This window comes from Alosa alosa, chromosome 10 (assembly GCF_017589495.1).
Source record: "Alosa alosa isolate M-15738 ecotype Scorff River chromosome 10, AALO_Geno_1.1, whole genome shotgun sequence".
Classification (NCBI taxonomy): domain Eukaryota; kingdom Metazoa; phylum Chordata; class Actinopteri; order Clupeiformes; family Clupeidae; genus Alosa; species Alosa alosa.
Window position 1 is genome coordinate 19,649,800 of NC_063198.1, and position 24,399 is coordinate 19,674,198.

General features: G+C 44.0%; 1 protein-coding gene across 6 annotated transcripts; it reads left to right on the top strand.

Moving 5' to 3' along the window:
• Positions 1 to 519: 519 nt before the first annotated feature.
• Positions 520 to 24,357, top strand: LOC125301485 (death-inducer obliterator 1-like). 6 transcript variants are annotated; one of them, XM_048253941.1, is made up of 17 exons: positions 520 to 629; positions 3,736 to 3,821; positions 4,750 to 4,865; positions 5,597 to 6,605; positions 7,806 to 8,148; positions 9,794 to 10,000; positions 10,940 to 11,174; positions 14,348 to 14,927; positions 15,193 to 15,352; positions 15,538 to 15,654; positions 16,039 to 16,191; positions 16,745 to 16,904; positions 17,661 to 18,108; positions 18,288 to 18,438; positions 18,556 to 18,645; positions 18,753 to 18,948; positions 20,254 to 24,357. In XM_048253941.1, the coding sequence occupies exons 3-17, from the start codon at positions 4,784 to 4,786 to the stop codon at positions 23,820 to 23,822; spliced, it is 7,500 nt and encodes a 2,499-aa protein (XP_048109898.1). In that variant the 5' UTR covers positions 520 to 629; positions 3,736 to 3,821; positions 4,750 to 4,783; the 3' UTR covers positions 23,823 to 24,357. The 6 variants fall into 6 exon arrangements, with proteins under 6 accessions (XP_048109898.1, XP_048109897.1, XP_048109899.1 ...); XM_048253940.1 differs by having other exon boundaries at positions 521 to 629; positions 9,791 to 10,000; XM_048253942.1 differs by having other exon boundaries at positions 521 to 629; positions 9,791 to 10,000; positions 16,039 to 16,143.
• Positions 24,358 to 24,399: the final 42 nt, after the last annotated feature.

The following is a 24,399-nucleotide window of genomic DNA, read 5'->3' on the forward strand; positions in this document are numbered from 1 at the left end:
CCTTACCTATACACAGAGAATCACAGGCTCAGTCCCTGCCTCAGTCATTGCAAGCATTTCTTTGATTAATCACCCACTATGTGGATACTGTTTTTTTAGAATTGTGTTATTTAGTATAATTTGTATATTTTTAGTATATTTAGTATTAGTATATATTTATCTTCTACTGTCCTTATTGCTTAGTTGTGTTTTTTTATATTATATACTTTTAATTACTTTCTGCTGTTAGTGAATGTATCTATCTATCTATCTATCTATTGCATCAAACCAACTCTTTGATTGTATATTTAGAAATCGGAAATCTAATATAAGGAAATAAACTGAATGGTTTGTTTACTGATGTTTAAGCTTATGATATATATGGGCCTATATAGGCTAGGCTTGATGATATCTGCAGAACTAGTGTGGGAACCCACAGTTGTCTGATGGATATAATATTTTAACTGTTGCAGTGTTAACAGTAGGCAATTGTCCCTCCCAGCCTGAAGTGGCGCTAAAATGTACATGCTGTGTTTGTCATCAGTTCACGCGCTGCGCCAATCAATTCTATCAGAGCCCGTCTACTAGCCATTACATGAAGAGAAAATGGAAGACTGACCAAATATCCAGAACGAGAACGTGGTCAACAAGTGAGTAAAGAATATGTTGCTGTGTACATGCACAAACAGAACGTGTTTACTTTTGTACACCTTCAATATTTTGTATCAGTGTTGTTCACAGAATGTGCGCAGCTTACTCTGGTGTAACCTTTCTGGCTACGTTAAGCTACCTAGGAACGCCATGATGTCGATTTGGAGCCATAGCAGGCTACGTAAATCGAGTTAGCTAAGGCGATGTAGCTACCTTTTTATGTCAGTTATTTTAGGATTTGGAACGGTAATATCTATTCCACGTGAGATTAGCCTACCATTAATGTGCATGCCCTTGTTTCTGGACATTAGACTTGGTTGAAGACTGCTATGTTAACGTTAACTCTATCTAGAACTAACGTTGAAATGTTAACGTTAGAACTAACGTTACGTCCCCTACACTGAACTCGCTTAACGCTAGTGCTACTTTGCATGTTGTTATATTAGCGGGTTATTTTCAAATATATATTCTAGGTCAAAATGGACTTAAAACATAATTAATCTCACAAAATTAAATCAACGTAACGTTACATGGTCTCGGAAGCAAGATAACGTTAGGATACGCCCGTTCGTTCCATGCTTGGCTAACGTGACATGCTAACATCAACGATTCTTGAATACTAACGTTAACCTTTGATTACATTTCCATTTGATGGCGCATTAACGGCAGTGCACGTGAAAACAACATGTATTCTCTACTTTCTCGGAGGTCCGCTAAATAGCATCAAAGTAGATTAATGTTAAATATTTAACATTTAACTCTAACTTGTTAATGATGATGGTCGTTTGTTGTTGTTTTCCGCTTGGCAACAACGTTTGTCAGGCTAATAGTTAGCTAACGTTAACGTGACGGTATGAAGTGGCATTGTGCAACTTTACCTGACCTTGAGTTCAAATTGTTATAGGAGGGAAACAACATTGTCAACACCTAGCTTCTACACACTAACCGTTATTCTGATGCTGTTACCATAGAGGTTGTTACACCGAGGCGTCGCTAGCTTGGCCTCGCGCTTACGTTGCTTGCCAGTTTCGTCCTGACCACATGCCGAGCCCAATAGCTAACGTTAACGCTGCTGTCCTTGACTGGTGTCAGGTGCAATTATGGGGTCATTTCGCTACAATTTAACGTAGTGAAGCGGGGGGCTTCAGTAGTACAGCTATGTAACGTTATGCATAATTATTTGTTAGACGCATTAGCATGTTATTGATTTATCTGAACGTTACTTGATATGTACAATGACGTGTTTTCGTGGGGTTGCCTTGCAAATACGAAAAAAAAAAACTTAGCATAGCAGCAAATGCTGTCTTATTACTACTGCTAAATGACAGTAGTAAATCGCTTGATTCTACTGCGGACTGACTGGTGATGTGAGTGCCACCTACGAGGTTAATTATGTCCATTGGGGTGGGACTAAGATTATAATCAAGAAGACTGATACAAATGCCTGCGTATGGATAGCTACTGTAGCTAACCCGAATCTTGGCCTAGTTGAGTTGCAACTGCATGTCCTTTTCCCTCCTCGCGTGGCACTCTACCGTGACCGACAGTGCACATTCTTTATTTTGGCAAAGCAAAACGTTGTTAAGTACACCAACTCTTAAGTCTTTGCATATTCACATCCAACGTTTTTTGTTTTGTTTCTCGAGTTGTACATGTAGATAATAGAACATCAGTGTGTGTCGGCTTGTTCCAAAATGGAGGGAGCTCAAATACCGTCAAGGCTCCATCTAGTGGTGTCCGTTAACAGTGGTTCATTGGGGTTGGATTTGACATGTTTGTGAATGTCTCTTGCTTTCTGGGAGGCGACCGGATTTTGATAGATGTCTTCTTTAACAGCTCATAAGTCTACCATATTTTAGCTCTTTATAAGTTAATCTTATGATGCAAAAGCTACTTGGGTGATGGCAAGTGGTGGTAAATCCATTTATGTACGGATCAATTCACACAAAGAAAAGATGCGTAGTGCAAATGAGCATTATATAATATTTCAGAATATTAACCTTTTTTCGGTGAGAATCGTATGTGAAAATAAAATGGAGTCATAAGAAAGTTCATTCCCCATTGTTTGGTTCAAAGTTGATTCATGTTATTATTGATGCAGTTTTATTGTTATGTTTTGGAGTGTGTTCTAATAATTTGTCAGTATTGATGAAAAATGACTTCTGTTGATAGAGAAGTGTCATGTTGACTCAGTACAGTAAGCAGATTAGTGTAGGTTTGGAGATTATATTTTACCAATGTAATTGTGTGATTCAGTAACTTTTTGAACTAGGCAGGCGGCAGCCATTAATCCCAACATGGTATCAGCGTGGTCATAGAAAAGCTTCATTCAAGCACCTTTTAGTCGCTAGTTGATTAGCATAGTAGTTGGATAATGCTTTGCCTATTTTTTTGGCACTGCCCCACTACCATGAACAGGTGCAACAGTAGCATGACTTTCAGATAAATATAGACCATGTGCATCTACCAAACTTAAAACCACCAGTAGGCTATGGCTCACCCAATACAAATGTCTTCTACTTATACCTATATGGACTTGCATCAGTGCATAATATGTTTATGTTGTTATCTAAGTTTTCGCATTTATAGTCCTAAATAACCTTTAGCAGAAAGAATATTATGTAATTCTTTACAATACGTGTTGTGTTATATGACTGAAATGAAAATTATGGTGGCTTGTAAGATAAGTAGGCCTAGTGTTTGTGGTGCAGCGCCAACATTTAAACCGACAAAAGAGGTTTTCCCCATCACATTCTGCCCCTTAAGATTGCTTCTGGAGAAATGTTTTCAGTTAATGAAGTCAGACTTAATAGTAAACTAAATGTTTCTCTCAAGAATGTCATCTCTTTTCTCTCACTTAATAGTAAACGCTCACTAATGTTGTGCTAGACTTTGCCTTCAGTGACTGACACATTCTTGAGCATGTTTAAGCAACCACTGAATTAGTTTATCTGATTTTGTGCCTGATATTTTGCCATTATGCCCAGTGTAAGCCTGTTGCCAATTTCATCTTAGTGTAAATGTTGGCATGTGAAAGTTAGAGTTTGTCTGTTGCTGGTTCACTTGTTCCTTTATCTGATTTCATGTTCTGTTCTTTTCCTACAGTTTTGTGCAGTGATGTGTTGGTGCACTGCTGTTGTAAACAGAGAGTAATTCTCAAGACTACAGTGCCAGCGGCCTTACAGAAGCAGGTAATGTTGAGTGTCACTGATCTGTTCACTTAGTCAGTGGGCAGGCTGAAAATGTGTTAATATTAGGCCTAATGCAATTTGATACTACCACAGAAGGCTCAACTTTAGTATGAATTTCAGTTTGTTCAGGAATCATATTACTCAACTGTTGATCTGTATACCAGTTAATGGTCTGTTAAAGTGCCCTTTTCAGAATGAAGCCTTGGGCTTTGTTGTAGAACGTGCATCATTTGTGGTTCATTCATTGCATGCAAATACAAGCTTTTTGTGTCAATTGACACAAATTATTTATTTAGGTAAAGAGAATTTGTATGCATGTTGGTAGTACCTTCTTATGTGTAATCGCCATTTATTGTTAATGCATTTGATCCTGAACGCAGCCCATGAGACAGATTTCTGAGAGAGGATGCATAGATAGACTTGACTTTTGATAGTAGTAGCTGGAAATTGGGCCCAAAAAGTAGTAGATGTTTGGTCTTAAATGAAAAGCATTTGGCACCTGTCTTGCCCTTATGGTAAGGTATAGTTATGAGAGAAATGGTAAATAATAGTTTTAATCAGTCTTGAAAAAAATCTGTCTGGTGATTTAGACATTCCAACTGAGCTGAACACACCATTTAAAGCCACACTACAAACATAACCTGCACTTTTCTATTGATTGTTGCCAAGGAAACAAGTGTGAATTGAGACTAATGCCTGGATTTCCTGAATAGAACATTTCATGAGACATTTAGTGTGTCTTAATTTCCAAGCTAATCTTTACTTACAGCTAGATTCGGACATGCTTAAAACATTATATAACGAAGTTAAGTAATTAAACCGAATATCGTTGAAACGACTGAGCCTCAGACTTGATATGAAGCCGGCCAAGTGTGTTCTACTAGAGTAACTCCCGTCTGTGTGCTGTGCTTGTCTCTCTCGCCTGTAGACTTTGTGTCTGAGGGCAGTGAGAGACTCCAGCTATGGAGGACAGCACTGGCCCAGGGCTGCCTCTATCCTCTGGGCAAGGGGCCACCCAAGAGCCTGCCGAGAGCAGCTCGCAAGGTACTCGCAGTCCCAGGCAATCACCAAGTACCTATTAAGCTAACCAGGCTTTGTTTTCTTTAATGTGGCAAGACATTGGCTTCAGTGGGGACACTGCTGAGAAGATGTCCATCTAATTTTGCCTTACAAAAATCTTTAAATGATGATAATTATTTGAATTTCCCCTTGGGGATCAATAAAGTATCTATTATTTCATGAGTGGCATAAAGTGGGTTTTAGGGTTAATAAAAAATGAAGGTGGGAGCTTAATGGGTACTACAGTTCTTGACCCTGCCCATAAGCTAACTCAGTGCTGGTGAGGGCCTGATCGTACTTTTGGCTGCAATGCTGGACCCCCGGCTGGACTGGGCTAGAGTCTTTTATTTTAAGAAAGGAGCTGCTGCTCAATGTGGTACGTGTGCTTGAGAGGCATGGCGGATTAATCAAACAAATTAATGTGGCAGCTGCTGAATTGTGTTTCTGGCTCCCATCACAACCTGCTTGGCATACCGCTCATGGGATGCCTGGTTCATCTACTCTTAAATCGCTCTCATCTACCTTTAAATCGCCCTGATTTAAAGCTGGCTGTGCAACCCTCTGTAATCATTTGTGTTTGTGTGTTTGTCTTCCTCCCTCGCTTTTCATGTGTCCTACCCCCTCAATCACCATTGCCCAGGAAAGTGCAGCTTAGTAATTTCTCTGAATCCCTAACCTGTTTTTTTTTTTTTTTTACCCTTCTCCACTTCTCATAGTAACCGTTGCCAACAACAATAAAGACGAGCAGGAAGGCAAGGAGGCACAGGCAGGAGATAATGGTGGTGACGAGGAGAAGCTAGACGAGTCACCCGGGAAACCAGCCGAGCCAGTAGCCAGTCCTGCCAGCAACGAATTCAAGAAGACCTGGGGCTTCAGGCGGACCACCATCGCCAAGCGCGAGATGCCGGGCGAAGCAGCAACGTCGCCGGCCGAGGGGCCGGTGAGGCGCAGCGGTCGGCAGGCCAAACGTACCGACAAGTTGGAAGAGTTCCTGCTCACAGCCAAGAGGGGCCGTGGTGGAGCCGGACGACGAAGCGCTCCGGCCAACCTGGACGGCGGCGCCGGTGGGGGCGGCGGCGACCCTCCTTCTCAAACCCCCACGGACGCAGAGACGGCCTCAGAGGCGAGCTTCGACGGAAGCGCCGAGGTGAAAACATCCGGGAGCAAGACGGCCTCCCCCGAGAGGAAGAGGAAGAGGGCGGTGAGGAGAGGGGGGCGTCGGCGGCAGACGCGAAGCACCAAAGCCAAGCAGGAGGAAGAGGCGGAGGAAGAAGGAGCCAGCGAAGACGAGGCAAGCTCTGAGGATGAGGCAGCAGACGGCGCACAGGACGCTCCGAAAGTAGAGGAGGAGGAGGAGAAGAAGCCGGAAGTCACCATTGACGCAGTCGAAGCCGTCGCCCCATCACAAGACGAGCAGACAGACTTGGAACAGACGGAGGTAAAGAAAGAGGAGGAGAAGACGGAAGACGAGGAAGAGGAGAGCAAGACTAAGCCGGAGGACACGAGCAGTAGCCGCAGGCCCAGTAGGAATCCAGCCAGAGCATGTAAGGACTCCACTCCCTCCAAAAGAGATGCCAAGGCTCGCAAAGGGGACGATGATGACGACGATGATTCGTCGTCGTCGTCGTCGTCATCATCTTCATCATCTGAAGATGGCGGCTCAAACGATGAGGGATATGACCCAAATGCTCTTTACTGCATCTGTAGGCAGAAGCACAACAAGAGGTAAGCCATCTAGAGTTTCTCATAGCAAACCTTTTGCAAGTTGTTAAGTATGCATCATTACTAAATTATAGTGGCAAATTGCCGTCATTACTCAAGTTCTGCTTTTGTGTCTGTACTAGGCTCCTTTTAATGGCAATCTTCAGTATTGTTTCTTTCTCTAATGCTGAGCCAAATAGGCCATATGAATACACTCACCGACAACCTGATTAGGTACACCTTGTAAGTACCTTGTAAGTAATTCTTCGTGGCGCAGATTCGGCATGGTGCGAGAATTGTTCCTCAGAGGTTTTGGTCTATATTGACATCACCGCAACAGACACAGTTGCTGCAGATTTGTGAGCTGCACCTCCATGATGTGAATCTCCTGTTCCCCCTTCCCAAGGTGCTCTATTATATTGACATCTGGTGATTGTGGAGGCCTTTTGAGTACAGCGAACTCATTGTCATGTTCAAGAAACCAGTTTGAGGTTATTTGAGCTTTGTGACATGGCGGGTTTTCCTGCTTCAAACAGCCTTTGGAAGATGCACTCTGGTCACGTCCTGTCTGCATGCCTAAATGCATTGAGTTGCTGCCATTTTATTGGCTGATTAGATGTTTATGTAAATGAGCAGTTTAACAATTGTACCTAATAAAGTAGCCAGTGAGTGTATATGTAATTAAGGGTACACTTAGTTTTTCATAATTGCGAAAAAACAATAAAAAAAAAAAATAAAAAAAACCTATTCTCAATTCTTAAACTACATTCAAAAAACCTCTGACAGTTCTTGCAAAATCAACCAGTTGCCTCAAAACAGTTGTACCTGTTTTGCAGTTTTACCTGCAAAATCGAACAATGGCAGGGTACCTATCCAGTGTTTTGATTAAAGTGGTTCCTTACATTTTTGGAATAGATATGTATACTATATCTGTATATCAGGCCTTGCCTTGATTTTGCTGCCTTGGATGAGGTGCATTTTGTCAAGGTTTGTTAGTTAAATGCCTTTTCTGACTGGATATAAGTGAGGGTGAGATTGCTGCTCCTCTGCTGGTGTCTACTTGATGAGTGTGCACACTCCGATTTCACATCTTAGTTTGTTTGTCGTCCTGTATATATGGGATTTGAAAGTTCACATCTCTTCTCTGTGTGTGTGTTTGTGCGTCCTGTCCTGTTTACCTTCATGTTTTTTTTGTTGTTTTTTTTTTTGGTCATGTCCACTCAGGTTCATGATCTGCTGCGACCGCTGCGAGGAGTGGTTCCACGGCGACTGCGTGGGCATCACAGAGGCCCGCGGCCGGCTGATGGAGCGCAACGGGGAGGACTACATCTGCCCCAACTGCAACGGCAGCAAAGCCCACACCCCACGCTCCTCGGCCGCCCCGTCATCCGTCTCCACGGAGAACGGTCGCCGGAGCGGCCCGCAGTTCAAGCGTGCCGAGCAGAGCCCGTCCACCCCCAGCAGTCAGATGGCTGAAGAAAAGGCAGGCGACGACCTGGGAATCAAAGGCAGAATAGAGAAGGCCACTAACCCCAGTGGGAAGAAGAAAATCAAGATTTTCCAGCCGGTACGTATAGAAGTGATAAGTACAGTCGGAGGCCGTTATTTAACAGCTTATGTTTACTTCAGCATATTTAGATATCCTTGTCATGTGTCAGCTTTTTATTTTTCATATAATCAGTGGTGTCAGATTTGAGGAACAAGTCATTTTAGTGTTAGTTTGCATATTTACAGTGTAAGGGAGAGTGGTAAGGATGCTTTTTACATGAATCCTCATCCTACAATAGGTTTGTAATGGTAATGTTACAACCGGTCTTGTACCTGCCATATACCTGTACCTGTGTTTGTATCAGGGCTGGGACACTGTATGCAATGAAGCGGTCACCTGATTAATGGCAAGTCCCTTGAGTGAATTAAAACCAAAGTCTCAAAAGCATTACATCTGTGTGCACACTTCAGGTGTGCAGACTATATTTTGAATGTCATCTCTATTAACACTGCATTCATATTTGATGGGTGTGTGTAGAGGGAGACGCCACTCACTATCAGCCACAGCCGTCAGCTCTTTAGGTCATTGAAACGCCCTTACTGGGTGCAGTATTGTTGCCAAGCAGTGGTGGTAAACGACACTCGCATTGTCAACTCAAGGATTAACCAGAGAGCCTGGCAGAAATTGAATCTAAATTCACACACATGCTTCTGGAGTGAAGACTAGACCTGATTAGAGGTTGGAGTTCCGAGAACCATGTGGTCATTTGGACTTTTGAACAATTGAAGTGCAAAAACCCTGGAGAAGGTTTTTGTTTTGTATACTTTGCAATATGTTATTTACTGCATGAAGGATATATTACTCTAAAACGTGTTCAGAACTCTATTTTATTTTTTTAGACACAGAATTAAAAAAGTATTACATGTATTAATCTGTTAAAATATAGTAGAGAATACATGTTCAGTCAACTGACTTGCATCTTTGAAAACACGATGGTTGTTTCAGTACATTGGATGATCACTATTGTAAAATCACTCATAATGCTGCATATTTTTCACATTGTGTCTCGATGCACTTTTTGCAAATGGATATATTTATAAATGATATCTTGGCAGCTTGGGGGAAGCAGATCTGAATTGTCTAATGCAAATCAAATTTTAAAGTGTGGAATGCAGCTGACTCATCCAGTGGAGGAAGTGTCTGTCCTTCTGTGCACTTTTGTAAAAACACATCTCAAATTGCAGTGTTGTAATACAATCTGAATCCAGAGCTCTACCGTAGATATGAGTCAGACAAGCTTGTATGTGTATGCATACACTCTAAATGCTTCAGTGCATGTTTTAAATGATATATGGACCCTTTCAAGAGAGTTCCATTATCAGCATCATAGTTGGCCCCACAAGACTTCCTTTTTAACATTCCATATGTTATCTTAATGCAGAGGAAGTCGATTGGGGCCCAAATATAACGTTCAAGCATGGTTTTTGTTTTTATTGTTGAAAGGGTCTATAGAAGACTTAAGATATTAACTTTAAAATGTATGGTTAAGACTGTGATAATGAGTTAAGTGTTAAAAGTTGAAGTTAAAATATGAAACTGTCTGTAAATTTCAAAAGCCGATCTTTAGAAGCTAGCAACAGGAGCCTGTTCTTATTGTTAGTCAGTCCTGTGTACATGGTTTGTATTGAGAATTCCTGGACTTCTGCATTTCCACATGTAGCAGGCCGTTGAGACGGCGTCCTCGAATCTCCCAAAATGCATCGGGCCGGGCTGTGAGCGGAACGCGCTGCCGGACTCGGTGTACTGTGGGAATGACTGCATCCTGAGACACGCGGCAGCCGCCATGAAGTCCATCACCGACCCCAAGGAGCCCAAGCAGAAGGAGAAGGCCAAGGGGCAGAAGAAGACGGGCACAAAGCCCAGGCCCAAGGTAAAACAGGACTTTGCCTGCAGCCCTCGTCAGATCAGAACAACAGTAGAGCTCCCGCTTACGCTGTTAAGAGTTGTGAAGTGCATGGTAGTGCATTTTTTATGTGTATGTAAATACTTGATATGTGATTTAAAGATCATTGAAAGAGGTGGAAATGGTGGGAATAGGAACTCTGGAAATTACAATAATTCTTTTTTTGACCAAATGGTCCATTGAGATTATTTTAAATTTAATTATTCATCTTGGGCCTTTTGTCCAAGTCATGGAAGAGTGTAGTCATTGTAAGTTCAAAAATGTAAGGGACAATAATGACAGGTTGAAAATTGTATAGGGTTTGTGTAACTGTTATGGATACTCCATTTAAGTTATATATTTTAAATTAATATATATATATATATATTAATGATTCATGAAGGCTCTTTTGTCCACATCATGGAAGGGCACAATTTTAAGGTACAATTATTGCATATTGAAAATTGTATAGTGTTTGTGTAACTGTGTTACAGCTGCTTCACTTCCAGAGATATGTGAGGTATAGTGCGTCACATCCTGGACGGTTTCTGTTTAAGAACAAAGCTTTTTCACCCCACAACATGTCATTTTAGTTTAACATTTGCCATGAGTTCTCTTAATACTGTGTAATAGTTCTATTCATAACCATACCTTGATCTACACTTTAAAAATATGTAAAGTTATGGAAAATGAGTACATAGATAAATGCTGAAAATTCTCAGTGCATGGCTGGCCATTGTAAATTGTTTGTGTCCATCCATTGTAGAAGTTAATCATTTTAAAAAACAAAAAAAACATGCAGAGATATGCAGGGTGTTGGCCAGTCTTATCGGATGCTACGCAGATTAGGAATCGATGTATATCTGCACCTAAAACACAAGTCCATACCTTCACACTGATTTCTTCCCTGTCTTCATGTTTGTACAGAAGACAGAGAAGAAGGCAGGCGGGAAGTCCGCAGACGCATCAGGTGACGAGCGCGAGGGCGAAGACGCCGGCAGCGACAGTGACGCAGCCAGCGGCGGTGACGACGAAGAAGACTCAAACGCTGAGGAGCACCCACCACCATCCGCCATGTCGTCCTGGTCCAGCGATCATAATTACAATGCCGTAACGCCAGAAAAGACTGCACCCGTTGCACCATCTGTGTTAAACAAATCGTGTATGTATCTCTTTGAAGGTCTTTCACACTTAATTTACCCTCCATCTCTCCTTTCTTATTAGTGACTAGTCTGAAAGGTGAACCGATGAAATCTATGAATTTTTTTTTTTGAAAAACTGAGAGGTTACTCTTGATCAGGTTCGTAATGTAAATATAGACCAGGTAAAAAATATGCTTGTTGCATATAGCACAGCCAATGCTGTGTCTGAATATGACATGTTCTTATATACCTCTGTGAGGTATTTGCAGAGGTCTTATGATGTCTGAAGTTGGTAAGTACCCATACCAGGTATAAATATGTAAGTCATATTGATTTCATATGAATGAGGGCTGTATCACAACAGTCTGTTTTTTTACAGTGACAGAAAAATGTAGTTTTTAGGTCCTTTTAATGAAACAGGATATTGAAGTGCCTTGCCTTGAAATGTGATTGTGCATGAATGAGAGTGTATGTGTTTGTGTCTGTCTGAGAATACTTGTTTGTATCTGTTTGTCTGGGGGTGGTTTGGAGTTGCAACCTATTTCTTTGGATCCAGCATGTTCTCTACATACTATTCTGGGCAGTACTGGAGTTGAACAGGGGACTCTATGTGCCATGTTGCTCACTGAAAGGTAGGTGTCAGTGGCTTATTCTCCATAAGGTTAGCAGTGCTTTCTGTCACACTTTGCACTAGTTTCAGGCCCTGGCAGAAGGCTCCAGGAATGCACATTTCCAAAGTTAGCGTAGACTGCAGCTTGACAGTATTATGTAATTCTATTTAACTGCATGCAGTGCACCATAAATCCTTTTTTATTCCCTCTGAAGGATAAATGGCTCTTTTTTTTTACAAAAAAAAAGCAAAAACAAAAAAATAAAGTGATATTACAGATACCACATTTTGCTGGCTGTGCCTGAGTTTTGAGAGAAGTCTTATTGTCGACTGACACTTTGGGGAGAAAAAAAAAAAAGTCTGGCCTGTTGCGTTGCTCTGCCCTCTACTGTGCACCTACCGCCTGACACGGGAGCCTCAGCACACACGCAGGGGAATTAAAGCCATACGGATCCAGCTGATGCATCAGATCAGAAGCCAGTGGAGGAGGAAGAAGAAGAAGAAGAGCCCAGAGCCGGCAGCTGCCAGCCCCAGCCGTGAGAATCGGCAGAGGCGCCATGTCCCCGAAGCACGGAAGACAACAGTGCAAGATTCTGAAGATTCAGAGGCTTCTCCACCCCAGACCCACCCCTTCCACCCCACAAACCACACAGATGCATACAATTTTATGGGAGCAGATTGCATAAACCTGCGTCTGTGTCTGCATACAGGGAATGTTTTAAAGATAAGAAGAATATATGTTTTGTCTGGGATTTTACACAAACAGGCAGGTGATATTTCTTGCCATGTGCAGTATGTTTGTGCCTATTATCCAAATGACTATAAGGAGTCTTATAAGCTATGACTCCCACTGCTACATAGGTCATTCTGATCAGGAATTGAACTATCATAGTCAATTCAGGTTGGTTTATGATAGAATAGTAGAGCAATATTGACGTAGTCCTACCTTGTAATGCTTTTAAAAATAGATCTTTACAATACTATGAATTATTCATTAGATTTACTGTGAATGGGAAGGGTTGTCATGCTGTTTCGACTAAAGATTCAGGAAGGTGTGTTGATATACATGCCATAGTGAACCATGCTAAGGACACAAGACAAATTAGCACCTTGAAAAGCACCTTTGACTCCCATTTCTAATCAATCAGATGGTTGCTTGTGTGTACAAGGACCTATAAAGAACAGAAGATGTTGCTGAATCATTGAACTCAGTACAATATTTTAGAATTTTATCTCAAGGTGGGAACAGCAATGTGGCCTGAAATTTGATGTGCTTTGCCATTGTTCATTTCTATATAGAAAGAACTGATTGTTCCTTAACCTGTAGTAGGTGGCACAGAAGGAATTATCTTTGTTTAAAATGCATTTTTGTGATGCAGGAAATGAAGAATTGATAACAATATCACCCTAATTTGCATGGTGATTGAGATGCTAATCATGACCAAACCTGTTGACTTTTGCAAGTCTCGATAAACTGTGGGATTCTCTTGTTCACAATCAGTTTTTTTTAATAATGGTTGGTTATCATAGCTGTCTGTCTAAACATTTTTGAAGTCACTGAGATGGTGATGTGTGCCGGGTACCTCCCCTTGCTCAAAGATAATTGAACTGTAGAGATAATATTGAATGACTATTATTGGTGTGTGGATATGACAAAGGATTCAAGGTAGTTGATTCAACAGCACTAGTGACGGAATGATCTCAGTGTCTAGGTATGACAGTGGTTTCAGTGTAGTTGATTCAGTAGTTTATACAAGCACTTGTTTTTAAAGCAAAATCTGTCATGAAACAACAGCATAAAAAACAAAAGGCAGCAGAATTTGTATAGAATTCTTTGTTACAGTTTCTGACATGGACAGTACATATAAAAATATGTTAACATTGAGCTGTTGTGTTGGGATATCCCCATCTTGACATTTTGTCAGATTTATCTTAAAATTCTACAATAATTGAGATTTGACTTTTTTGGTTGATGCTTTTGTAGCCTCTTCCTATGGTGTAGGAGATGGTTACTCTTGAGGGTCAAAGTCAGTTTTCATAACCACAAAGTCACAGTTCAAAACCACAAGTTCCTATAAATTGATTTATTTATATATTTCTTTGTATTTGTAAACCTAGTAGAAACTGCTTCTAGTCACCAGTGATTTAGAAAATGTAGTCAGGCCATAATTAAATAAACACTACTGCAAGCAAAATGTTGTCTTATTTTTTTTCTTTCAGATCTTTGACTTTATTTTCTTTTCTATAAAGGCTTCTTATTCCTGTTGTGTGACAACAAATACTGAAGGCAAGGCACAGAAGGGAATCATAGTTTGTTTTAATGTGGAAAACCCCTGCTGAGCTTAAAATGTACCCCATTTATTTCACTGATTATTCCCATCATGAATTTATCTGTATAGGTTATTTGTGAATTTAGGAATTGCAAGTTGCGTTGCGCAATGACATGCTATGTGAGATCCACGTTCTCAAGACATGACTGGGCAGTGTTTGTGTACTGCTCAACATTTGAGAATGACTGGTCCCCTTTATTGAGTTGTTTGTGAATGCTCTTCAGTTAGGTGATGTGTCTGTTTTTGTCTTTAGCTGCAGGAAAGGAGGAGAAGGCGAGTGAAGAGGAGCAGAGTGACAAGGAGCCTGTCCCCGCTGAGAAGAAGCCTGCCCCACCCTCCGTGTCCCCCAAAGGACAGAAGAAGTCCCCCGGCGCTAAAGGCACCAAGCCTGGCCCCAAAGGCAAAGCATCAGCCCCTCCACCCAGCGCGGTCAAAGAGGCCAAAAAACAACCTCCGACCCCAATCAAGCCCTCTAAGTCCAAAAAGCCGGGTCTGCCACCCCCAGCTGTGCCCACCCTTGCCCCTTCTGGCCCGCCTGGCTCCCGCCATCACGTCACCGGGGCTCTGCGCGTGGCCAAGAGCACTTTTGTCATCCCCAAGAAGCAGCCTCAACAGCAGGGCCAGCAAAAGGAAGGTTCCAGTTCTGGTTCCGGGTCCACATCGTCTTCCGCCTCCAAGAACCCCCCAACATCATCCACCTCTGCGCCCCCTAGCCAGCTTCCTGCATCCAAGACGTCCCATCCACCCACCTCGGCAGCTCCGCCCCCACCGCCCCCTAACAACCAGATGAGGCAGAACATCAGGCGCTCCCTCACAGATATCCTCTACAAAAGGCAAGTGTTTGCTCTCCCACTCACAAGTAAATCATACGAGTAACTCAGTGCAAGATGTGATTAGATGTCAATTTAACACTTCAAAGGTAAAAAAAAAAAAGAGTAGCTCACTGTAAGATATCAATAAGTGTCAATCACTTAAAATGTGCTTGAAGGTATTTATTTTTTTTGGAATACATTTTGTTGGAATTTAGGCAGAAATAAACCAAGAACACTCATTAAACTTTGACTAAATTACCTTTGATTATTGTTTGCTTAATTAAAGGGTAAGTGACAGTGATGACTTGTCCATGTCGGAGAGTGAGGTGGGGAAACTAGCCGTCTCCATTGAGAAGGAGATGTTCAACCTCTACATGAATACTGACAGCAGATACAAGAACAAGTACAGATCACTCATGTTCAACCTGAAGGACCCAAAGAACAAGGTTTGTCCACTACACACGCACACACAAACACAGTGCTTAATGTGTAATGTTGTGTATTGTATGTGGTTGTGGGCTGTTTATTTAGACTTCTCTTCACCCTAGACTGCACCTATAGAGTCTGTCTGGACCATAGGCGTTCTTCCTCTTAGTCATTTGAATTGATTGTTTGTGTGTGTGCGTTGCAGGGACTGTTCTATCGGGTGATTGGTAATGAGGTTAGTCCCTTCAGGCTGGTGAGACTGACACCAGAGGAGCTGCTCTCCAAAGAGACCTCTGGCTGGAGAAAAGCAGAAAACACTGAGGTAACCGCTGGTTACTAACATACACGCAGTGACACCTTATGCCGCTTTTAAGATTTGAGCTGGCTGTCTGAATGATTTGTAATGTTGTGGGGGTCATTTCTGAAACTGCTTCAAATAACCTGTTAAAATGATGTGTCAGTGTATCTTGTCCTGGTGTCCTCAGTTTGGACCTATTTGATCAGAATCAATGACCTCAGTCTCCTGACATTGACATAATTGACACCTATGCATAAGATTATAACATCCTCATTTATACTAGCAGAGCTCAGTTGGAATTGTCGTTGTGAAGTGGTGAATGCTGGCAGTCAATCAGTCGATGAAGTTATCCATTTACTTTAAACTGATAAGCAGCAGAGTTGGGTTCATTGGTTTTGACTTCCTCAGGAGGGTGGGAGGAGTCACACGGGGTCGACCAAGCCAGGTCACAAACAGGACACAGCGCCACCTGATGTTGATATGGAGGAGGCGCCACCCACGTCAGAAGGAGATGTATGTATTCCTGCCAGCTCTGCGACAGCTCGCATGGCTTCAGGGGCAGTAAGTGGTGGCTTCCTCCTTTCCTCTCTTTCCTTCACTCCATCACCTCTTATTCACCTTTTTGTGCTCACTTTTGTGGTTCACTGCTACCCATAGGGAAAAGCTCTGTAAGACCATAATGGGAATCACACTTGTCATGTGCATTACTCGCATACTGAAATGCCTTTTAACATACAAAGTAGGCCATAAAAATGAAATGAAAGGGGGCACAATTACATGTCAACACACTGTTATTGTATACGATGCAATACAACAACATATGTAAAAAAGAAAATGAATGACTTTATCAGCTTTTTCCAAATGGGTTGGCTCTGAACTCCTCTGCTTTAAAATACAATTCTTATCTCTCTGCCCCTTGCAGTTAGTTTTGACTGGGTAGTCTGTCCCCTTGAGCATCTCTTGCAATTTCTGTCTTTACTTTTCCTGTCCAAATCTCTGCTTTGTCGCACTAAGTTATGCATGGGTAGTTATTAAGAGTTAGTAGAGGAAGTGTTGTCTAATGGACAGAAATGTATACCCTGTGTGTGTGTGTGTGTGTTTGCTCCATTTTCAGGAACAGGAAGAGAGTCATCCTCCTCCTGCCTCGACCCCAGGTTCCTCTTCTGCAGGGAAGGCCAGCAGTGTGATGCCCGACATCTTCAGCAAAATGCTCAAGGACACCACAGCCGAACACAGGGCTCACCTATTCGACCTCAACTGCAAGATTTGCACTGGTAAAGATGGATGATGATGTGAAACGGAGTGACAAAGGAAATAATATTCAATTCAGCACAGTAATGTGATTCTTCTTCATGGGTGTATATGTGTTAGTTTTTTAATTGAGCTACCATTGCATTTTGCCCCTTGCATTGGTGAAAACAAATGAGACATTTAATGAAACCTCCATGGTTACACAATGAAGAATTTCACAGTTTTGGCATGAATTGCATGTATGTATTTAAGTATAGATACTCCTTTGATCCCATGAGGAAAATTCGATCTCTGCATTTTTCCCTTCCGTGAATTAGTGAAACACACACAGTGAGGTGAAGTAACAAACTAACCCGGAGCAGTAAGCTGTCTGCTACAGCGGCGCTCGGGGAGCAGTGAGGGGTTAGGTGCCTTGCTCAAGGGCACTTCAGTCGTGGATGTGGGCATGGGAGAGCAGTGCTCAACCACTTTCCCCGCACACATTTTTCCTACTAGTCGAGGATCGAACCGGCAACCCTTCGGTTTCAAGCCCGAATCCCTGACCAGTAGGCCACAGCTGCCCCGTAATGATGTGTTAGAGTTACAATGTCTCTGTTCCACACAAGAATGTCCGCTCTATTCTGAAATGGTGGTGGTTAGTGAAGTTCCCCCTTCACTGTAAAGCACTTTGGGTGCCTTGATAAAGCTATATAAATGCAAGTTGTTGTTGTTGTTGTTGTTGTTGTTGTTAAAACCTCACTAGTCTTGGTAATGTCCCCAAAACCACCCACCCCCTGCAGGTCAGAAATCGGCAGATGATGAACCCACTTCCAAGAAGCCCAAGATGTCTATCCCCAAGAAGCCAGAGCCAGTCAAGGCCAAACCAGACCCACGCACCTCCAGACTATCCTCCTCAGAGGGCACATTCACCCACCAGGCTGGCAGCGAGGTGCCTGTCACCGATTACCCGATGCCCATGGAGGATGTCAGCACCAGTATGCCACTTGTTGCCCCAATGCCAGTGGTCACCCCGGCCGTCTCGTCCGTAACGATTACCCGCAGGGACCCACGCATGGCGAGCCATCGCTCTGGCATCACTGTGACGCAGCCCATGCTAGAGGTGGTTATGCCCGCTCCTGTGGCTGAGCCGGTAATACCAGCAACTCCAGAAGTCAAGGGGCCTCTTCCAATGCCACCGGCACCCCCACCATCAATCCCCAGATCGATGCCCAAAGCGGCAGCTCCAAGGTGCTCAGAAAACCCATTGAGTTACAGTAATAGCAATGTCTCTAGTAATTAAATTAATTATTGTAGTAATAAATATTAACAGAGTCGAAGATCAGTCTTATTTTGTGAGTCATGGTAATTGTCCACGGTAGCTGAGGGGTATCTGTAAATGCATGTTATTAATTAATATTTCGCTATAGTGCCGACACCCACCCCCCTCCGGAAGGTGAAACAGCACTCTTCCTGTCTGGACAGGAAATGATGTGGAAAGGGTTCATCAACATGCACACAGTGGCTAAGTTTGTCACCAAGGCATACCTGGTCTCAGGCTCATTTGAGCATCTCAAGGAGGTTGGTGTATTTTTTTAAATGAATATAAATGAAGATGCAGATATGTGAAGATGTGCAAATATTTTTAACCATCATCACCAAGTTTTGTAAATACTCGGTGACCCTTTTATCCCTCAGGATTTGCCAGACACCATCCATATTGGAGGCAGAATCTCCCCACATACAGTTTGGGACTATGTGGGCAAACTGAAGACCTCCCTCTCAAAGGTATGAAAAGGCAACAATACTACAAGCTCAAGCAATAGGGCTGTTGGTTAGTTGTTAACTATACAGGAATCACAACTATGTTTATATCCCCTTCTGTTTGATTTCAGGAGCTGTGTCTTATCCGCTTCCATCCCGCCACGGAAGAGGAAGAGGTGGCGTACGTGTCTCTCTTTTCTTATTTCAGCAGCCGCAAGCGCTTTGGCGTGGTCGCAAACAACAACCGGCGCATCAAAGACCTCTACCTCATCCCGCTGAGTTCAAAGGACCCCCTGCCTTCCAAACTGTTACCCTTCGATGGGCCAGGTAAGCATAAACAAGGAAAGAATCTATCATCTGTATAATGATGACCACACAATGATCCAAATCTAAATTTCTATCCCTTTGTAGAAGAATGCAGACGGTAAGTATAGTGAATCAGAAGGTTTGTGTGAGATCAGAGCTTGTTCATTCACAACAAAGTGTCTTTATGTAATTGGGAACTTTTCTGTGTTTTCCTGTTTCTTGTTCACACTGTCTGTATCTTGCCTGTAATACCCTGTATCATAAGTAAACTTTTAATAAAACATGTTGCATCTCACGTGGATGCTGTTCTAGATGTGATCAGTCTCAGCCTTTTGTTTATATAATCTTCCATCCATTGCAAGATCCTATTTGTAATGGTGAGCCTATATTAGGTAGAAATGAGCCTCATTGACTGATACGTTGGACAAAGCATGTTTTTCCTATCAGGTACAGATATGTATAGAGGTGGTGGTCAATAAGGAAGTGTAATTAAATCTGATTATGCTGTGAGGTGAAAGTTTGTCCGTGTTAGTAGGACAGTGTAGTTGAAACATGCAGAAAAAATATATCCAAGTTGTGTGGTTGAATGCTTAGACTCTACTGCCCCCACTGGACTGAAGTCCAGCTGAAAGTTTTGAGTTGCAGCCACGGTAAGTCACATGAAGCTTCCATCTTGAGAAAATGGAGGCAGTCTCCATGCTGGAAGTGATCCTGTTCACATTTTGCCATCTGAACATCAAAAGAAGAGGATTCCATCACACTGAAAATATGAATGAGCACTGACACACACTTGCTAAATGTAATTTGCAAGAATGTTATGGACTTGTATAAACCCAAACTTCACATGAAGCCAAGAAGGGTCTTCTCGTCAAGCATAAAGACTCTGTTCAGTGTTTTTTTTTAATTATGGATGCCTCCATTGAACTGAATTGAACTTCACTTGATGTATTATTCTCATTACTATAAAAAAAAAAGTGTGTTGCTCTTTGCTAAATATTCTTGGTGGGCAGCATTAACTCAGCATTAACTCATGCATTCATTCACAAGAAGTGGGGTGTTTCTTGTGAAAGTAATCTGTGTATATTGAAAGTCTTGAAAATGTAGTTTTTTTTTTCCTGTTTTTTGTTTGTTTGAACTAGCTCTCATCTCACTGTATCTATAAAACTGCATTCAAGTTAGATATTATCAGGACTTAATATGTTGCACAAGTCGTTGGATTATATTTTAGTTGATATTCATATATTATTTTTGTGATTTACTTTGATTTGACTACTTATCTTTAATCAATCTCTAAAATCTAATCTTGACCTTTTGTCTTCATTTTAGGACTGGAGCCAGCTCGACCCAACCTTTTGCTAGGCCTTGTGATTTGCCAGAAGGACAAGAAGAGAGCTGGTGCGCCTCTGGAAGGGGAGGAGAAGCGCTCCAAAACAACCAGAGACCCTGATGACACTGGCCTGCCTAAGCTTTTGACCAAGGCTGATGTGAAACAGGACAAAGCCTCCCGGCACAGCCTGGACGCCATGATCAGTACCACTCCCCCTGGCACTCCACCCCCATTGAGCAGCTCTGAGATGGCTGCCACCAATGTCCTCTCTCTCCTCTCCTCAGTCAAAGCAGGAACCTCCAGCAGTGCTGCTGCTTCTACCACTACAGGCACAGACTCCCCATCTGTGCCCGGTTCCTCTGCCACACCTCTTCAGACCATCCTGAAAACATTGTTTGGCAAGAAGAAGCAGGATTCAGAGGCCTCCATGTCTCCATCAGACCCACATTCGACTGAAGTCACCATGTCCGCAGTGCCCCTGTTAGACCCAATAGTCCAACAGTTTGGCCAGAAGAAAGAGAATGCTGACGAGTATGAAGATGACCGGCCTTATGACCCTGAAGAGGAGTATGACCCCAGTATGGGCTACACAGCTGAGAAAGTTCTTTCAACTGTTAAACACCAAGAGGTAGCAAAGCCTGCAGAAACTACTGGTAACTCAGAAGTGGATGATGTGGCCTACGACCCTGAGGACGACTCCATTTTTGATGAGGTGCGTGTTGAAGGCGGAGGCAATACCACAGGAATTCTGGACAGTCTCAATAAACAGATTGAAGATCAAAAGCGTCAGTTGGAGGAGCAGGAGGCATTGCTCACCTCTGTTCCAGGCTCACTGATTTCCCAACCTACAAAATCATTACTGTCCAGCAGCCAGTTGCTCCAGCTTGGTAAAAAGGTGGAGGAGCTAGTAGGAAAGCCGTCAACTGTTCCTGTTATCAACCAAAGACGAGACCCTAGGCAGAGCAGGGACCCCAGGCAAGCGGCAGCAGGTCGAAGGTCAACCACTGAATCTGTTGACAAAGAGGAGTCACCCCCTCAGGCATCTGCTCCTGTCCCTATTGCCGAGGCAACACCTCCACAGATTTCTCCACAAGAAACAGATACTGCACAGACACCACTAGAGGAAGTCAAGAGTGAATCACTACCTTTCCTTGAAACTGACAGTACAGAGATATCGATTCCCTTACTGGGTGAGAAGATAGAACCCGAAATGGTGGAAGATTACATGCCTGCAGAGTCAGCTGTGATATCCAGTGAGGTCATTACCTCCGCGACTGACCCAGAGAACAGCAACAGCTTTAGCCTTTGGCCAAACTCTGCAAGCATTTTGAAGGAGGTTAACGCAAGTCTAGAAAAAATAGCTGAAGTTACCTCTACTCAGTCACCACCCTTAGTGTCTTCTGAGAGCAACCCTGTGCAGTCAATTACCAGCCTGGCTAATTTCTCACAGGATATGAATCAAGGCAGCTCATCCAGTATGGACACTCATACACCACATATGTCCCACTTGCCAATACCCAGCACCCAAGCCGACTACAACAGAGGCCCGCAGGATGTTCCACCACCCATGTCCTTCCAACCTCCAGTTGGGCCCCCTCCAATTCGTGGCATGCCACCAATGCAGGGGCCGCCACCTATTCAAGTACCCCTACCCATGCATGTTCCCCCAGCAATGCAGGGCCCTCCATCAATGCAAGGCCCACATCCCACAATGGGTGGTCCACCTCCAATGCAGGTGCCCCCACCCATGCAAGGTCCTCCCCCTGTGCAGGGTGATGGATATCCACCTTTCTCCAACCAGTGGGGAGGTTCCCAACAGCAATTTGATGGCCCAAGAGGTCCTCCACCACAAGCTATGATGGCTCCAAGAGGTCCCCCACCTCCATTCCCACCTCCTGTAGGCCCAAGAGGTCCCCCTCACCAGATGTTTGATAGCAATATACCTCCACATCACATGGGGCCTAGAGGGCCACCCCCTGGTCAGTTTATGGAAGGGCATGCCCCTCCTCCTCCCTATGATGGACAGAACGGCATGATGCCACCCAGGTTCGGTGGTCCCCCTCCACCTCCGTTCAACTTCTCCGGACCCAGAGGGCCTCCGCTGCCCTTCTCTGGCCCTCCACCAGGTCACTTTGAGAACCGAGCACCACCTCCAGCCCACTTCAGTGGACCACGAGGCCCACCACCCCCTCACCACATTGGCGGTGACCACAGCTCCTCTAACTCCATGAGGGATATGCCGAGAGCCCCAGGCGACCAGTATGACAATGACGGTGGGGGGTCCTACCAGTCGGGTATGGACCAACATCAAGGCCAACCACCCCCATACCGAGAAAACCAAGCTCCTTCTCAAGGCCCTCCTTACAGAGGACCCCCACCTAATGCGTACGATGGACGCAGAGGTCCTCCTCCTGCTGGGGAGGGGCCAGGCCAACGATTCCCCCCTCCAGGTCAGTTCCGGGGCTCCCGAGCCCCCTCGCCACCCCGAAGGGGATCTTTTGAAGACCAAAGGGGCCCTCCTCAAGACTTCCCAGGCCACAGGGGTCCAGCGCCACAGTTTGGTGGGCCTAGAGGTGCAAGCCCAGCCATGCACTTTCCAGAGAGCGGTTCAGGAGGTCCGCCAAGGTATCACTTTGACAACAGCTCCAGCGACATAAGACCAGTCAGACACACAGGACCTCTGCTGCCTACTCCTCCCGAGGGTCCTATTCCATTACCGGGTCGCATGGGAGGGCATAGCCCAGAGCCCCACCGGGATGACCACTGGCGCAGGCACTCACCAGAACTCAGGAGAAGGAGCAGTTCCACCCGGGATGACTCCGAGCCACGAGAGAGGCCCAGCAGAGAGCCCAGGTTTGAAGGTGGCCACCGTGACCGGCTATCTGAAGAGAGGCAGCGGGATCTCTCTGAAGACCGCAGGAGGGAGCGGGAGAGGGAGGGTCCCCACGCAGGCAGGCAGTGGGACAGGGGCCAAGGCCCCAAGCGCTGGAGCCGAGAGCGTGAGTGGGATCGCGGGAGAGAGAGAGAGCGGGAGGGGGACCGGAGCAGGGAGAGAGGAAGGGAAGGAGAGAGGCACAAGGAACCGGAAAGAGATGCAGACAAGAGGAGAGAGCATGACAAGGAGAGAGAAAGAGAGCGGGAGCGTGAAAGGGGCCGAGAGAGAGGCAGAGAGAGAGAGCCTGAACGCAGGGATCATGACCGAGACCGAGAGCCTGAACGCAGGGATCACGAGCGAGAGCCTGAACGCAGGGATCACGACCGAGACCGGGCCAAAAACAGAGACCGGGACCGAGATAGGGACCGTGAGCGTGACCGCGAACGGGACAGACGGCGAGAGAGGTCACGGAGCAGAGAGAGAGATCGGGGGAAGGACCGTGACCGAGGAAGAGAGCGTGAACGAGACCGTGATCGGGACAGAGAGAGAGACAGGGACAAAGACAGAGAAAGACGAGAGAGAAGCAAAAGCAAAGAGCGTAGAAACGACAAGAAAGAAGTCAGATCTGAAGCTTCAAAGGACACTGAAAAGTCTGCCGAGCCTGAGACTGTTTCTGATAAAGGCTCATCCTGATTGTCTTGTTTATCTTTATACTGGATCCTTGTTTGCTCTGTCTCATTGACACATTTCTAATTTCAGAACACATAAGTGGACTGCGTAGTTCCTTTTGTGACATGAAACGGTTACTCTTGTTGCTCTTTTGTATTTACTTTTGCCCCCTCGCTTATGTTTTATGCTTTTATCTCTTTCTAAGTCATCTTGTCATCCAAGTCCTGGTGCTCTGTAAGGATACCATGTTGTACTTTACTGCTGTTCGGTAACCCTTTTAAAATCAATATGAAATCACTCAACATGATAAATCTGGTGTAAATATGTATGTATATGTATATACAGCTGTTTTTAATTCTCATTTTTTTCTATATAGAGAAAGAAGCCATATAGCATTTATGGGTTATACACAAGATGGATGTAGTTGCCCTCATCAAAGGTCATTTGTATGCTTGTCTTTCTGCATTTAAACTCTGAATGGATGCATCATTACAATACTGTCAATTAATTCTACACTTTGTTCACAGCTGGGCAATTAAAACATACTTTAAGACTTGCATTATGTCTCTAAAGTTTGTGTCTCTAAAGTTTGTGACTGGGG

What these genes read in the sequence shown, in the direction of transcription:
- LOC125301485 (XM_048253940.1), top strand. Translation starts at nt 4,784, where the DNA reads ATGGAGGACAGCACTGGCCCAGGGCTGCCTCTATCCTCTGGGCAAGGG. An exon ending in ATCTGTGTTAAACAAATCGT is followed by an intron (nt 11,175 to 14,347) that starts GTATGTATCTCT and finishes TTTTGTCTTTAG; the next exon opens with CTGCAGGAAAGGAGGAGAAG. An exon ending in CAACTGCAAGATTTGCACTG is followed by an intron (nt 16,905 to 17,660) that starts GTAAAGATGGAT and finishes CACCCCCTGCAG; the next exon opens with GTCAGAAATCGGCAGATGAT.